The 15,297-nt window shown below is 48.9% G+C and overlaps 1 protein-coding gene across 1 annotated transcript in view; it reads left to right on the forward strand.

The window, feature by feature from the left end:
• The window catches only part of PDLIM4 (PDZ and LIM domain 4), a 445,004-nt gene that overhangs the window by 416,812 nt on the left and 12,895 nt on the right, over positions 1-15,297 (forward strand). Inside the window, exon 4 of the mRNA XM_069869464.1 lies at positions 5,114-5,198. Within this exon, the coding sequence (XP_069725565.1) occupies positions 5,114-5,198 (85 nt within the window). The remainder of the gene's footprint in view (positions 1-5,113; positions 5,199-15,297) is intronic.

Consider the following 15,297-nt stretch of genomic DNA (forward strand, 5'->3'; position numbering starts at 1 on the left):
CGTCTGAAATTTGGCATTAGTTCTCTTTTTATCAAGGGAGGCTCCCTGCTGCCTGCGTGTGTGCTGCGGGAGGGCAGGGAGCTGGGCAGCGAGCCTGGCAGCGAAGGGCATCCAACCCTCTGGGCTTCTTCCATCCCTGCCCTTTCTCCAGGAACCCTTGGCATTATGTGTTACTGAGTTACAGAACAAGATTGGTTTTGTTTTCAAACAGTGGTCAGTAAATGCCCTTTAACTAGAAGGCTCAGTAGGGAAATCAGAATGGGGGGAAGGATGTGGGGAGGAAGACAAGAAGAGGGAGTTCATGTGTGGTTGAACAGCATGGCCTGTCTGGGTTTTGGAGGTTTTAGGGATGCAGAAAGACCATTTAATTTTATGGAATGATGTAATTATCCTGTTTATCAAATTTACTTGATTGAGATGTTTGGGTACGCTGTTGGAGAAACAAGTGAACAGGAGGGCTGGCCCTTTCTGGGCACAGTAAATAATCAGTATGCAAAACATTCCCATGTGGTGCAGGCAATCTCTCTCCCTCGGACTTGGGAATAACTGAAATAAGTGGGATTTCTGTTGTGATGCAAACTTTGGCCACAGCCAGGCACGACCGTGTGGTTGGGCTGCAAATAGATCAGTGCGTCTCCCGTGAGCGTGGTCTGTCATTAGGAAAGTCACGCTGGGGTTGGTGGTTTTCTCCTTCTGCATGGCGGAATCTGTTCCTCCAGTCAGTCTGGAAGGAGAAAACAGAGTTTCTGGTCAAACGTGAATATGTAATTTCCGATCACCATAATGGAAAGCAACACCCAGAGCACCCCTTCCCGTGCCTCCGATGGCTGGAGGACCATGCCAGATGTTGGGAAGCACATCTGCTGTGGCTTCTCCCTGGGAGCTGTGCTGAGCTCCAGAGGGAGGTGGGAGGTCAGCAGCACTGGGACCCCCGGGGAAGTGAAGTTTTGAGGCAGCAGGGAAGATCCATGGTATCACTGATGCTGTTCCTGGTGACTCACATGGCTGGAAAGTCCTTGGCAGCGCTGCCCAGGCCTGCCTGTCTGTGCCAGAGTAGGAAGACGAGCCCAAAAGGTTCTTCTGAAGCTTTTGTCATCTGCCATCTGGGACCGTGAAGGCTTGTGCTGCATCCTTCCTGGAGGAGCTGGCCCTGAGCCTACGCTGGGAAAGCTGCTGGTAAGGGGACAACCAACCTGCGCTTCCCGATGTGACATGGAATGTGCAGAGAGCCAACGTGGACTGAAGCACCAGTGCACCGAGTCTGCTTGGAGAACTCGAGATACACAGATCTTGTATTTATTCCTGCTTTCTGTACAGAGATGGAGTAATTTTCTCTAGGAGAAAGCCCAGTAATGTTTTCTGGACATGTAGCCCCTGAGGTCCCTGGAACCTCACGTAGCTGATGTTCTTCCGAGCCCCCTCCCCACCTCCCTCAGCTTATGGAGGTTTTGTTGGGTCCATTTGAGAGCTGTGCAGGCAGGAAGATGGGAAGGATGACAATGTATGTTTTCAAGTTTCCAGTAAAAGTACAACTGAAAAAGTGAATCACAGCTTCCCCTTTGGAGCTCCTCAAGGAGCAATAGAAAGGAAAACCGGCAGCTTTCCAGAGCCTGGATACACAGTGATGGTTTCAGCTGAAAGGAATGAAGGGAGGAGAAATCCTACAGCTTCTCTTTCGCGTACCCTGGACAAGCAAGGTCCCTTGGGGCAAACAGCTCCTTTCACAGCTAGTGGAAGCCCTACATCAGGCTGCAGAGCTGGATCCATCACCTTACAGTTATCACAGCGAGGTTCCCAGTCGTGGAGACTCAGCAGCTGTAGCTGCATCCAGACTCAGTTCAACTCCTAGAAGGCTAATGGTGATAAAAGTCAGTCACGCCTGTTGTGCTGTTTCATCACAGGAGGTGAATATTGCTCAGGAGATGGGCAGAAACCTGGAGTCACCACCCCCAGAAGGGGCTTTAGAGATCGGCATGAAACACAGCGATAGGGTTGTGCGGGAGGCTTGCGTAGCTGTCACCCGCTCACACCTGCATGGCTGCACAACAGCAGACGGCAGCGTCCCAGGTCCGGTCTGGCCCTTTCCCAAGTGCTAAATGTTAGTTTATAAGGGGATGGAGAAATTAGAAATTCAATGAGACCCAGGAATTCTTGCAACTTAAAAGCAGCTCCACAAATGCAGAGACCCAGACTTGCAGATCGTTACCAGGTGAAAAAACATTTTGGTAGAACATGTGAGCATATGCAAGTAATCTTTCGAGAATGATGTTGAGTCTTTTAGAAAACAAATTGTGGGATAAAAGGTGTCTGCAGCTTTATTTTTTTAGTTCTGTCTTGTTCATGGGTTCGTTTCCCACGAAGCCCCGTGTTGAATGTCTGGCGCTAACCTAGGTCAAGTTATTTTTCTTAGGATTGTCCTAGCAGCCATTAAAACAGAGCAGAGCGTTGTTAGTGCAGGGTAATGATTTCCACATAGCTGACATTAATCCCTTACAACACATCTGAAAATGCTTTTCCCCATCCTTGAGCTGTAAATTAAACGACTCGGAACATTTGAGTGTGACGTCTGATCCCTCACCCATTACGTTAGGAAAGCGTGATTGGTTTTTGCTGTTGCCTAAACACAAAGCTCTGACTGTTGGTCAGGGTGGCTGGGTTGGCTGCGATGCCCCCCTGGGTTCCCACTGCCCCGGGGCTTGCTCGGCTCCGCAGTCCTGGGGGGCCACAGGGGACCCCTCTGCTGCTGGTCCAGGGACATGGGAACGGGGATGATCCTGCAGTGGGGACCAGGGTGCTCGGAACATCAGCTTATGCTGCGGTAACTGCTCGTGGCATAATGCTCTCAGACAGAGCAATCCCTTAATTATTTTGGATTACCTCGTATTCTGCTGTTCCGTGGGAAAAGAGGGGGTCTCCTTGCGAAAGCATAAATACTCATCAAACTTACGGCTTGCATTTTTATTCGGTGAGGCTTAGTGTTTCTCCCTGTCTGCTTTGCTTTGCCTAAGTGCTAAATAGAAGCTAAATTGTGTGGCATCAGCCTCATTCCAGAGTGGTCCAAGGGGGAGCTGTGGCTGAGGTGAGCCTGGCTTCGCTCAGGCCATCGCTGGAAGCTGGACGAGGCTTCTTGCTTGTACCGAGGACTTCTGGCCGCTCTAAAGAATTGATGGTGAAGCCTTGAGTTTAATCATTAAAAGCACTAGCGACAAATGGACTTCTACACACAAACTTAAGTCTGGCTGTGAGTTTTGTTGAGTGTGAAGAAGCCTAGGATGGTTTTTGGAAAACACAAGTTTAACTGCTTTGTGTTACAGCCAGTGTGATCTTTGCTCATTTAGAGGGATTGGGAGCTGGGACTCTCCAAGCAGAAAGGGCTGGCAGCGCTGGTGACCAAATACCGTAGCTTAATGCAGAGCGGATTTACTGTTATCGCTCTTATCTGCTGCAATCAGGATCGCTTTCCGAGTCTCAGTTCTTATTTACTGGCAAACTGAAGTCTTCAGGGATCTGTTAAGCTGTGTTTGGCATGTGGGCTCCAGAGCTGAGCAGGGGGATCATCGTAACTGCCCCTTCTCGGCAGCAGCGCGAGCACGTGTCGGGCGGATTCAGTGTCGGGACAAAAGCACGGAAATTATAATGATGATCTCTGACGATGTAATTAGGCATTTCATTGTTCTGGGCCTCCGGATGAAATTCTCAATGTGGAAGCAATATGCACAATGCTGGATCGTGGCAAAAAAACGAGTTGGGAATGCTGCCGTTCCTGGGAAGGCCAGCTTCCTTCACCAAAAAAGTAAGAAAGCCTGTCCAGTCCAGAGGCTGACAGTTTCCTAAGCAAAATGCTGTGAGACACCAAGTTCTTCCCTGTTGAAAAAGCTGATGGTAGTTCCGAGTAGTGTTTCAGAACACAAAAGCTTAAATTCTCAGGGGATGCATCCAAAGTGTTAAAGCCATGGGAGTCTTTTCTTTAGTGGGCTTTGGGTCAGCCCCTGGCTTTGGAAAGGGAGGTTTGTATGCTGACTGGTTGAGGTGCAAAATACCAAAGGTAAAATCCACCTTGAGGATTCCTGGGTTAAAACCATGCTCCTTATTTTTCAAATGTGGACTCTGCAGATAATTAAACCAAAGCTGAACATGGTATGTGGTGGGGGCCAGAGTCCGACGAAGGATGCTTGGCTGCAGCGCGTGATCTGTGCCTATTGGAACAAGACCTCCCATTTCCATTAAGCGATGCCTGCACAGGTTTTGGGGATAAACAGAGGAGTTTGCATTTCAACACTTCATCTTGTACATCATGTACTTTCTGTTGCCCAACTCAATCTCTTGGTACCCAGAAAAGCTCATGTTGGGCCTTGCCCTGGCTCCTGCAGCTCTGCTGTGCTCCAAGCAACCCAGCTCTGCCTGTAGACGCCTCAGGAGGAAAACCCATCAGGCACATGGAAAAATCTTTGGGCAGTGGCAACATCCTGCTCTCGCTTGGCAGGGCTGAAGATCCATTTGTGGATGGAAACTGTATATTTAGGGCTTTTTCTCTCTGGCACCTGTGTTGAAAAGGTCAAGACGATTCGTCCAGGGTCACATAAGTCTTCTGCCTGAAAGGCTTTTATGTAATTCCTCCTGTGGTCGGGTGTATAGGGAGTACCCACATGCATATAGAGACACACATAATTGGAATACACAAAAGGATTCAGAGCCAGAAAAAAGGGGCAAAGCCAGGAATATGCAAAATGGGAACTCCACAAGCCTCTTTACTGATTTATTCAACTGGAGTAAGTTTGTATTTTGAACTTCACACTAAGGTGGAGCCTGTACGTCAAGAGCGGCTTTGAGCTTCGTGGTCTTAATAGGGCAGAACTGGCATCTTCTCTGTTTACCACTGTGCTGTTTCTGTGGATAATTTTAGGCAAACAAATTCATGTAGCTGTTCTGTGGCAGACCTATACGCTGTAAATATGTTTGGGATTGGATTTGATAGTTGTATTTTTTAAGAAGTCTGTTTTCTGTTGTTTGGGGGTTTCTGTATGGTTTTGTTTATTTGTTTTTTTTACGGCAATTTCAGTTGCAAATTCAGTTGTTTTTAAAGTAATTTCAGTTCACTTATTTCTCATTGCAGAGCTGAAGGGAAGACCTGGTCTCCGCCTGTTCTGGAAGACGGCAAGGCTCAAGCGTACCGGATCAACATCGAGCCGGAACCGCAGGTACGGCAGCAGCAGCGCTGCACCCAGCCTTGGTTTTCTGAGGAGAGGAGACCCAGGACTGGAATCTGGAAGGCCCTTTGCTCAGCTCGCAGTTTTTCCAGAGACTGAGGAGTTTCTATGTGTGGTTTTAAAGCATCCTGTTTGTTAGACCCTCTCCTTGCAGGTCTTGCTGTGCTTTCCTTGGGCCGATAAAGTCCAGGCTGCTGTGGTGAACCAGATCCCTGCACTGTCCTGGCCTAGACCCAGCTCTGTCCCCCCACAGCTCAGTCCAGAAAGAATACAAGACCTGCTGGAGTGGAAGAGGGTGGGGTGATGCGATGAGGAGTGCTACTGGGCTCGTTTCCCTTCAGTGAGGAGTGGGGAGAGAGCCCTGACAACACAGACTCCACCAAATAACGACGCCAAGGTTGAGATCCTCCAAACCCCGTGAGGATCGGACGTGTAACACACGCCTGTGACTCTGTTAGCCGTTGCAGCCATGTAGAATTGGCAAATATTTTGCATTCTTGCCTGGGGACAGCGGGCAGAGGGGCTTGGGGCTGCTGGCACTGCGGAAGGGCAGCTCCAGCAGACCCGCCCTGCAGTCGCACACGAGCGACTCGTGGGTCTGCTCGTCTTTCCTGCGCTGACTGACAGAGCAGGGTGATCTGTGTGCTGGGGCTTTGAGCTCTGGCCATGTTTGCTTCATCAATCAATTGCAGCAATCTTTTTTGACAGATATGTTTTCTTAATAGAGTCTGATGTGCCCAAAACCGTATGAATAATATGAAATGAGGAACAAATGTGCAGCAGTCCCACTGCCAGATAAAACATTTCTGAGGTTTAATGCAGATTGGATTTGAATCTGGCTATTAATGTGTGTTACATATGGATCTCTTTAAAAATTAGACAGTTACATAGAATATAATGAGGGGGTAGAGATGGATTTTCCTGAATCCAGACCTCCACTGGAAATGTGTGAATTTGGGGAGTACTCAGTGGGCAGAGCAGATGTATTTGCGGCAAGGCACCGAGAGAGGCACGTGAACAAGAATACGCGGGTACGGACAGCAAGTTCCTGCTCTCACTGTTTTTCAGTGGCTGTATCCCCGCGTCATCTTGCTTAATGGCTTTCTGGGGTTCCCAGAGAGGAGGTGGAGGGGGTATCATGCATACATTAGAGTTCTTTTGCTGTGGTTGCACCTGAGATATGCTGGTTGACTCTTCTACTTCCCCAGAGTGACAGTGTCTTGAGTGATGTTCAGGCTTCAGCGTGGTTCACGCTGGCTGCCTGGGAGACGTGCCAGCAGCTGTCCTGACCCCTGCGTTATTGCCGATGTCCTCTGACTTGCATGACTCTAAGGGTCACCCTCAGCACCCAAGAGCGCAGACTCTTGCAGCAGGCATCCCGTCCTCTGGGAGCAGAGCTCCTGGTCATGGCTGGAGTCCCCTGTGGAATGATGCCACACGACCCAGGGCTGTCCTCTGCTGTATTCATTCAGCTCCTGTAGCAAAAGCCCCTGTTAGACTGTGAGAAAGAGAAGACTCGTCGTGAAGTGATAGCTTGGCTCAAAGTGTGCAGCCTTTCGGTGCACTTCCTTGCATCTGGAAAAAAAGCAATCTGCTATGAAACAGGGAAAATAATCTGCTGGAATTCTGCCCTCATGTCACAAAAATAGGTTTGGGGTTGTCCTTGAGAGGGCTTTGAGAGTTTTACCCCAGGTGGCCTTTCCAGTAATGTGGAGCATGTGTCTTCCCTTCCTCCAGCTTTTCCATCATCCTGGGCAAAGGTGCCTTGAAAGTCTTTTGACTTGAGTCTGCAGTAATTCTTGCTCGACTAAATCAATGGGGTTTCTAGGAAAGTGTGTACCCTACAATTACATTTTAGTTTATTTAGGTATAATTTTCATCTTGAAGGCAGTGAGGCTTTCAGTTCTCTTTTGTGCAACGGAGCTGGAGGTATGGACCAGCTGCTGAGCTCTCCTCTCTTTCTAAATCCGTTGTGGTTTGTCAGTTGAGCTTTGTGGAAAACCCCTGCTCAGAGACCAAGAATGTAATCAATCCTCCTTATTAAAACTTTGATTAATACCATGACCGCAGGGAATAACTGCCCTCACAACTGAAGAAGCTGGAAGTGGAGGGAGCTGCCTGTTCACAGTTAGCAGAAATGACACTGAACAGGATGCCAGTGAGTTGCCTTCATGAAATAATGCTTAAAAAAAACCTCACAGACTTTGGTTATCAGTTACACTGTACAGGTCTGTCCTTAATGGCAAAGATCTGCAGAGAAGGACGCAAATTCCATGACATTCAAACCCGCATCCTAAATAGCGAAGGACTCACTGTCTTTGGTTTCTTGCAGCGTGAGCTCCCTAGTCAAAATACCACCATGTGGTGGTAATAAAAAGAGAGGATGTTTGTTTTCTTGGCCATTCCCATGCTGTCAGAACTGACAGCCTTCTGACCGGGGAGGCTGGAAACGTGGGCTCTGGGCTGTGGGGCAGAGCCTTGTCTGCACTAATTGACGCTACATCAAGTGTCTGGGTGTGAGAATAATTGCAGCAGAAATTAAATTGGCAGCGCGTAGCCAAAGCTGGAATCGGATGCAAGCCCTCCCAAACCTGGCCGCCTGGATGAAATGAGGTATGTGGGGTGGAAGGTTGGGTTTCCTCCCGCTGTACGGAGAGGGTGAGGCACTTCCCACAGGCCATCGTCAGCCCTGTCCCTGTGGGAATGGCATCCCAGTGCCACCCCGCTGGAAGGCGGCACCCCTTGTCTTTCCCAGGAGGAGGGATGTGGACAGAAGGAGGGTGCTCCTGGTCCTGCTCGCCTCCATCCTCTCTAGTGCTGCGCCCTTTCCGAGCCTGACCATCTGCCTGCGCAGTCAAGGAGGTCTCCTTTAAATAAGGATGAATGACTCCTCTTTCAGTTAATAGGCTCCAAGTTCATTGCTGTGAACTGGGTGTTAAAGCCTCCTCTTTCCTTCTTCCCTGGTCAGTGCGCAGGGTGAGCCGTGGCTGCTCGGGGCGAGCTCTCCCTGGGCCCCCGGACTCCTTGTCCCACAGCCCTCGCGCAGCATCGACTGGGGCAGGGGAGGGGGAATCGTCTGCCTCGCACTTTGGGGAAAACAAAGGATGAGATAATGCCCTGGCACGAGACCGGGTTCCGTCGCATGGGAACTCCCAGCGTGGTGTTTGAGGGCTGATTTAATAGCTGAAACATGCTGGATCCTGACGGCTGCTGTGAGCGGCGTCGGCCCTGAGCTGTGGATGCTCCGGCAGCGTTTCACACTCCAGTTGCAGGGGTTTGTACACCACCCAGATCTGCTGGTCCGATTCCCTGGCTGCAGAGGGTACACACAAGTCGATGTGCATATGTGTTTATTTTTTAACTTTGATATAGCTTTGAATCCTTTGAAAGCAAAGGAATTTTCTCGGTGCTCCTGTAGCGTGTTGAACTGTTGTAGCTGTAACCTTTCATGTAAGGTCCTGTATGTGCCTGGTATAAAAAAATTAGCATCTTTATTAAGTGAGCTTCAATAATCCTGGTATGTGGTGAGAGAAGAATGAACAGTCTGGGGATTGAGGGGGGAAAAAAACGAGCATGGGAATTTCAAAATTTTTTTTTCTTCTGTCCAGGTAACAAACTGTAAGCGTTTGCTGTCGTCAAAGGTAAATAGGAGCTGTACCAATATACTAACAAGGTGGGTTGATTTAGGACAAACTAATAAACTCCACTCGAGAAGGAGTTAGCACAGCTCTATGCCCTGTTATTTTACTTGATAACATCAGTTTCAGGGATGACTGTTAACGCAAGGAAGGAAACTGCCAGCTTGCGTACTCAGAAATAGCAAGTGTTTGGAACACAGTTAGTTCAATGTTTCTGTCCATGGGGAGAAAAAAAATAACTGTCTATTTCATCTTTCCTTGTTGCTCACTTAAGATGAGTGAATTGCTCTTTGCAGTCACTTATTTGGCCTGCTGGGGTGAGGATGTGCAGAGGGAACTGTCTCCCAGTGGCTGGGCGCAGGGGGATGCTGGCTCCCAGAGGGATGCTGCCGTGGTCCCCTGGTTTCCTCGCAGGAAGCGAGCGGCATGGGGTGGACCAGCAGGTGAAGCGGCAGAGGATGGATCCTGAAACTCTCTCTCTTTGGTGGGAAGGGTTGTTAAATGACAGCCTGGGTGTTCGGAGAACTGGGCTGCAGCATTTGCTTCCCATCGCCTGGAGCAGCCGCTCCTGCCGCAGAGGGCTGGGATGTGCTCCAGGGCACTGCCAGGGCTTGTTCGGGAGCAGGAGAGCCAGAGATGTGTTTTTGACTCCAGATGGGTTTCTTTTCTTTATTAATGACTAAAAGCAGTGGGGTATGCCAGAATGAAACCCAAACCCATTATCCTGTTGCTTTTGTTGTGTTTTCTTGCGTACCTTACCCTGGCTTTTAGAGAGAGAGATGTTCAGATAAGTCATGCTGATGGAATTGGCATCTTTGGGGTTTAAGCACGTAATACTTTTGTAGTCTGAAGCTTAGCTTATTGCCAGTGATGCTTTTTTTTTTTCTCTTGATTTACTGTTGGCAGTGGTTATGGAAAGAAAATCAGAAAGTATGATATGATAACACCTGAAAATGCAATAATTCCCCCACTGGGTGTAGAGAAGATGCAGTAAGCTGAAAAGGATGCTCCTCAGCTTCAAGAAGATTAGTTCTGTTCAGATGTGAAACTGTGACTGAGGTTGTCTTAAGACTGTGAGAGCTGGAGATACTCACACCTAGCCTGAGCCTTGACACGTGTTCATTCTGTTATTGCGATGCAGTAGGTACTCTCCTGTCTAAATGTATTTACGTGCCCTGTCCTGAAGGGCTTGGTCTGCAGAGCTTTGTCTGAAGGTGTTTTGGAAGAGCAGCTGGTATATCCTGTGCCGTGTAGTTCAGCAGAGTGTGTGATCCCCAGCTGGCTTGCTTTTTGATGAAAGTATTAATAAAACTGGTACATTTGTACAAAGTCCTCCTCTGTCTGCTTGTTAAACACCCCCTTGCACCCTTGATATTAAAAACATGCTTTCCATGCTGGAGCAGGCAAGATAAATGGAAACACATTTTAATCATTCTTGCTGGTCTTGGGTAGCTTTTTTTTCCATTGCTGTGGATTTTTAAGAGGCCACGGGGGAGCCAGGTGGCTTAAAGGATAAACTTGTGGCATTGCAGCTCAAGTCCCTCTTGAGCTGTTTAAGTCGCAGGAGAGCTGTGGCTTTTCCCGGGGGGTGAAGGTGTTTGTGGAGCTGTCAGCCTCGCACTGGTGGCCGTCAGCCTCACCGTGCCGAGGTGCAGAGTGTTTCCTCTTTAAGTAGGGTCTGTGTAGCTTAACTCTCTAAGTGTGAGAGGTTGTCCCTGGGTTAGGTGTATCTCTCCTTGTGCTGTGCAGTATGGAGTGCAGAACATGCACGTGGGCCAGTATAAAGCTGGAATATTTTCTTGGCTTACCCTAAACCTGCGTTTTTTAGCAGTACCTCATTTTACATCACAGAACTTCTCCTTGTGAGAGGACTCCTTTGGAAAAGGGTGGATGTCTTCTGCCTGGAAGTTAAGTTCCCAACCTTCGTTTACAAATGTTTTAGAAACTTCCCTGTGGATGCAAAACATTTCAGGTGACTCTTGTCAAGACTGCTAGCGCAATCAAAAGTGACACATCATTGAAGATAGTAGGAAATGTTCAGCTTTCGCCTCTCTGGTGCTCTGCTGTTCCTGATCTGATGCTCTCAGCAGGGCGAGCTGCAGCCTGGCCCCAGCTCCTGGAGTCCTGTGTTTATGGAGTTCTTCCTGAAAAACAAAGGCAGGCTGCTGTCTGTAGGGGTACGTGTGCTTTACCTGTGGCAGTGTTGGTTTTGTGGTTGGAAATTCACACTGACAGGAGATGGTGGGGCTGACCTCAGCCTGCTCCCTGACATCACAGCAGTTAAACAGAAAGTGATGGAGACTTCCATAGAACGCTTTTCCAATTGCTTGCAGGGGTTTCAGCAGAAATTGCTGCATGTAGTACAGAAATGAGTGCTTTAAAATGAGCCTGACGCCTCCAAGACCACGAAGCCAAGCAAACCCTAGCAAGCCTGCAGGGGCTGCACCTCTGTCCACTAGGATGTAACCCATGGGTGGTTTTCAGCGTGTCCAAGACCCGGCACAAGGCCATGGGGCTGATTTTGAGCCCTTGTCCCAAGATCCCACCTGCTGTGCACTAACAGCCGTGCCTTCTCCGGGTACAGACTGTCCCGGGACTGCGGGCAGGCTGGGGCTCAGCCAGGCTCCGGGTTGAGTCATGTTTCATGTGAACGTTGGCTGCAGCTTTTTAACTAGAAGGCCATCTGATTTTAAGAACTTGGTCTTTTAGAGAGGTCTGAAAAACAAATTTGGTGCTCAGCTGATGACTGAGAAAGGAGCGTACTAAGAAGGACACGTTGGATAAAGTTTTCTTCAGACCGTGGTATATTCTAAAATAGGAACTTGGCAGAATATTTAAAAATCCATCCTGTAAAAGGCTTTGTTCACCAGCTTCAGCGCACTACACCCGACCTTTTTTCTTATCTGTTAATCTTCTGAGCTGAGCTAAATAGTGGGATTGTCCTTTTTACAGTTAGCTTGAAGTTCACTTAGTCTGTAAAACTGTCAGCTCGGCAGGACATTTGAACTGTGCTTATAGTGAAATATGTGCTAAAATGCGTGTAGCTTTAAAAATTTTTCCTCTTCTCCTGGCTTTAGGGGCAGGCTTTGACCTAAGGGTTCACCACAGGACTTCCTTCGAGACTGTGAGCTGGAGAATCGATCCTGCTCCTGCGAACGCGGCCGCAGTGTAAATCTGTTATTTACATTCAGATGAGAACGGTGCTGTTTGTCCCATATAGATCCTCTGTGGGGTCATAACAAGATTTCCATTTCTGGGACTTTGGAACCAGTTTATCAGAGACAAAGCACCGTCTTCGCTGTTGGAAAGCTGGGAGGAAGGAGAGGAAGGGATCGCTGTATAGCAGTCGTCTTCTGTGCAGAGGTTGAATTTCAGTCTTAAGAGCGCTGGGATACGCCAGAGTATGTCCTGGTGTCAGGATATGCTGGAATATGTCATTGGGCTTAATTGCTTGTCACGTTTGTGTAGAAGAGAACTTGCAGCAGTGAAGACAGTGACGTTTTGCCCACAGAAAGTCCTCTGCCAGGAGAGATCAGAATCAGGCCACCAAAGTCTGGCTGTACCCCTTGGGTCAGACGAAGAGGCAGCACCTTTACTTTAAGAAAATCCTTGCCCAAATCCTCCTCTTTCCTTTTGCTGCCAGGTCTGAGCCGGTCCCGTTCCCCGGGCTGTGCCAGGCTGTCCATCACCAGGGCGTCCGGGCACGCGGGGCAGCAGGCACGCGGGGATGGGTCTCAAACTGCTCTTGGCATTGCAGGAACCGTGGCAGGTTCGCTCTAAGCGGAGCTTCCCTTGGGTGTAGCTGTCAAGGCAGATGGTGTGATGGTCTCCTAATAACGATAATGGTAACATAAACGTGATCCTGACTCTGCAGAAATGTCCCCTGGCCCTCTCCTCTCCCATGGTTGGCAGCAGAGGGACCGATGCCAGGGGTGCATCTTTTAGCCATATATTGCAGAGGCAGCGGGAGCAGCGCTGGCGGGTTCTCCGCAGAGCACAGCTGGGCTCCATTACCCCAGCGCCAAGTGAGGGAGAGAGAAGTCAAATTCTGGTGAGGAGCCAGAGCCGTGCTCATCCTGCTGCTGCGGGGCGGACACGAGGAACCAAGCGTGCTCACAGGAGGTACCTCTTCCAGGTGACCCCGTGGCTGAGGGATGCTTTGATCTCTTGGGGCACAAATAGCAGCGCTCGTGTCTAATTCAGCGTTTTGGCAGCAAATGTGTAGCTGACACTGACTGATGGTGCTGTGGTTTGGGGAAGAGAGTGGATCTGAAGTACATCACACAGAGAACTGCTCTTGGCTGAGCCAAGCCGTTAGTGACCTTCAGCTCTGTTTAAGTCTGCAGCGCGTGTTTATAGGGAGAGCGGGACTGGCTCCCCTGGGCTTAGGAAAATAAACACCTTGGAGTTGATCCCTGCTGCAGCTGGGTGCCTGCACACTGAGAGCCAGAGCTGCTGCTGATCCGGTCCCTGCAGATCTTCTCCCAGCACTGTGCAAGGGGCTCTAGGGTGGATTTGGGGCATGCAGGTGTAATTTTGGAGGTGCATTTCGCTCTGCTCCTAAGGAAGGTTTCTCATGGATGCCAAAGCTACCATCACTCAAAGCCCTTCCAAATCAGGCCGTGGGTGCGGGTGCTGATGTGGAGGTTCTAAGAGCCATTGTTGACCTCTCGAACTGGCAATCTGCAGTTTTAATCCCTGCCTGAAAGTCTGGAAAAGGAGATTAATTATTTTGTTTGTACTTCTGGCCTTTTAAGGATCTAATTTAAAACACGGTCAGGTCGATGAGCTTTAAATGCTTTGGATAAGAACATGAAGTGTGATGTTCTCTAAGGTTGTGTCTAAAACCTGTGGTCTCTAGAGCATAAAGACTTGAATTTAGAAAAGCCTGGAGGAACAAGCAGGGCTTTTTGAAAAATGTCAAAAAAAACCCCAATATATCTCCTTTTTTTTCTTATCCCATAACAATAAGAGAGCTTGAGACAGCCACGTGGTCACACTTCAGGGAAGTAAGGCTGTATTTCAGGCTGTATTTTAGCAAAGTGTGTCGGGATACAAATGGGATTTCCCAAAGGTCCTAAGGAATCAAATCTCATATCGTGTGTTCTCTGAGCATGAAGGGCTGTGAACCCCTGCAGTTCTGCAGAACACGGCTCCCGAGAGCGTGGCTGAGGGCAGCTGGGCTGGCAGAGAACAGGGCGCTTCTGCTCACCAGGAGACAGGGTTACGTGTAAATCCATGAGTTAAACCGTTCCCAGCTTTGGATCCCAACGTTATTCCTGGTAATCAAGCAGCTGAAATGCCGTGTTCGCCTGGATGCATTTCAGAAATCTGAAGAGAGTTATGCTTTTTGTTGACTCTACAAAAGGTAGTTTCAAAATACGACAAATTCTCTCCAGGAGAGACAGGGACCGAGACTGCTTTTCAAACCTTCTGAAAATTCCCACTTGGCTGCCTGTTTTCCTACTTGTGGGAACGCTTATTTCAGCAGTCATTAGCTTGATAAAGCTTTTAAATTTTGAGTTTTCTGTCACGTTACAGGTTTGACTAAAAAATCCGGGGGGTAAAAGTGCCTCAGCTCAGCTACTCCAGCAGAGTCAGTGCACGGCTGAGGAGCGGACAAAGCCCACCTTCGTATTGATGTGAGAGAGCGTGGGGAAGGCACGGAGAAGATCTGTATTTCTGTTGAAATCTTCAGCTTGCTTCTTTTAATGCTCCCCTATACGTTTCCTGAAATTGGAAACGATGTGTGCTGTGAAAAGCATTTGAGCTTCCTCACTTTGCTGATTGCGCTCGTTGCTCCGCTGGCTGCATCCAAGCATCATGCTGCAGCTAAACGAGGTGCCTTCAGCTGATATAAGGGAAAACAGATTTGCTAATAGGCAGGCATGGAAGAGAGGCACTTGCTAGAAATAGAATAAGTGCTTCTAGAAGGAAGGAAAATAACTCTATTTCTGGCTCTTTGAGGAATTTCCAGGATTAATTCCAAGGAACTTGTCGTTCAGTATCTTTCCCTTAAATATAAAAGGAAAATCAGTCTTTTTGTGTCCTTCTCACTACATTGTGTGGTGGTGACAAGAGCCAGATATCTGAAAATGAGTTAGATTTCTCTTTTCTCCTACCTCAATAAGTGGTGGTACCAAAGAACGTGCTTGAGACTCTGTATGCAGGGAGCTACAGCTCCCTGCAAGTAAAGCAGCCTCCAGGTGTTGGTGTCCGAGCGACAGTGGGAGGAGATGTGGTAGCTCAGGCTCAAGAGCCAACCCAAGGTGCCTCGTTGGTGCTTAGAGCCCTCTGGCAGCTCCAGGCGAGGCACCGCTTGCTGCCAGTGCTGCTCCTACCACAGCTACGTATGCGTGACTGCCCCGGCTTCCCGTGCCTCTTGCCAAGAGAAACACTCCCATACGCTATGTCGCGTTTTCCTTCGGCTGGAAATAGTTCCTGAGGATATA

The sequence above is a fragment of the Phaenicophaeus curvirostris genome, chromosome 15 (assembly GCF_032191515.1).
Source record: "Phaenicophaeus curvirostris isolate KB17595 chromosome 15, BPBGC_Pcur_1.0, whole genome shotgun sequence".
Lineage (NCBI taxonomy): Eukaryota > Metazoa > Chordata > Aves > Cuculiformes > Cuculidae > Phaenicophaeus > Phaenicophaeus curvirostris.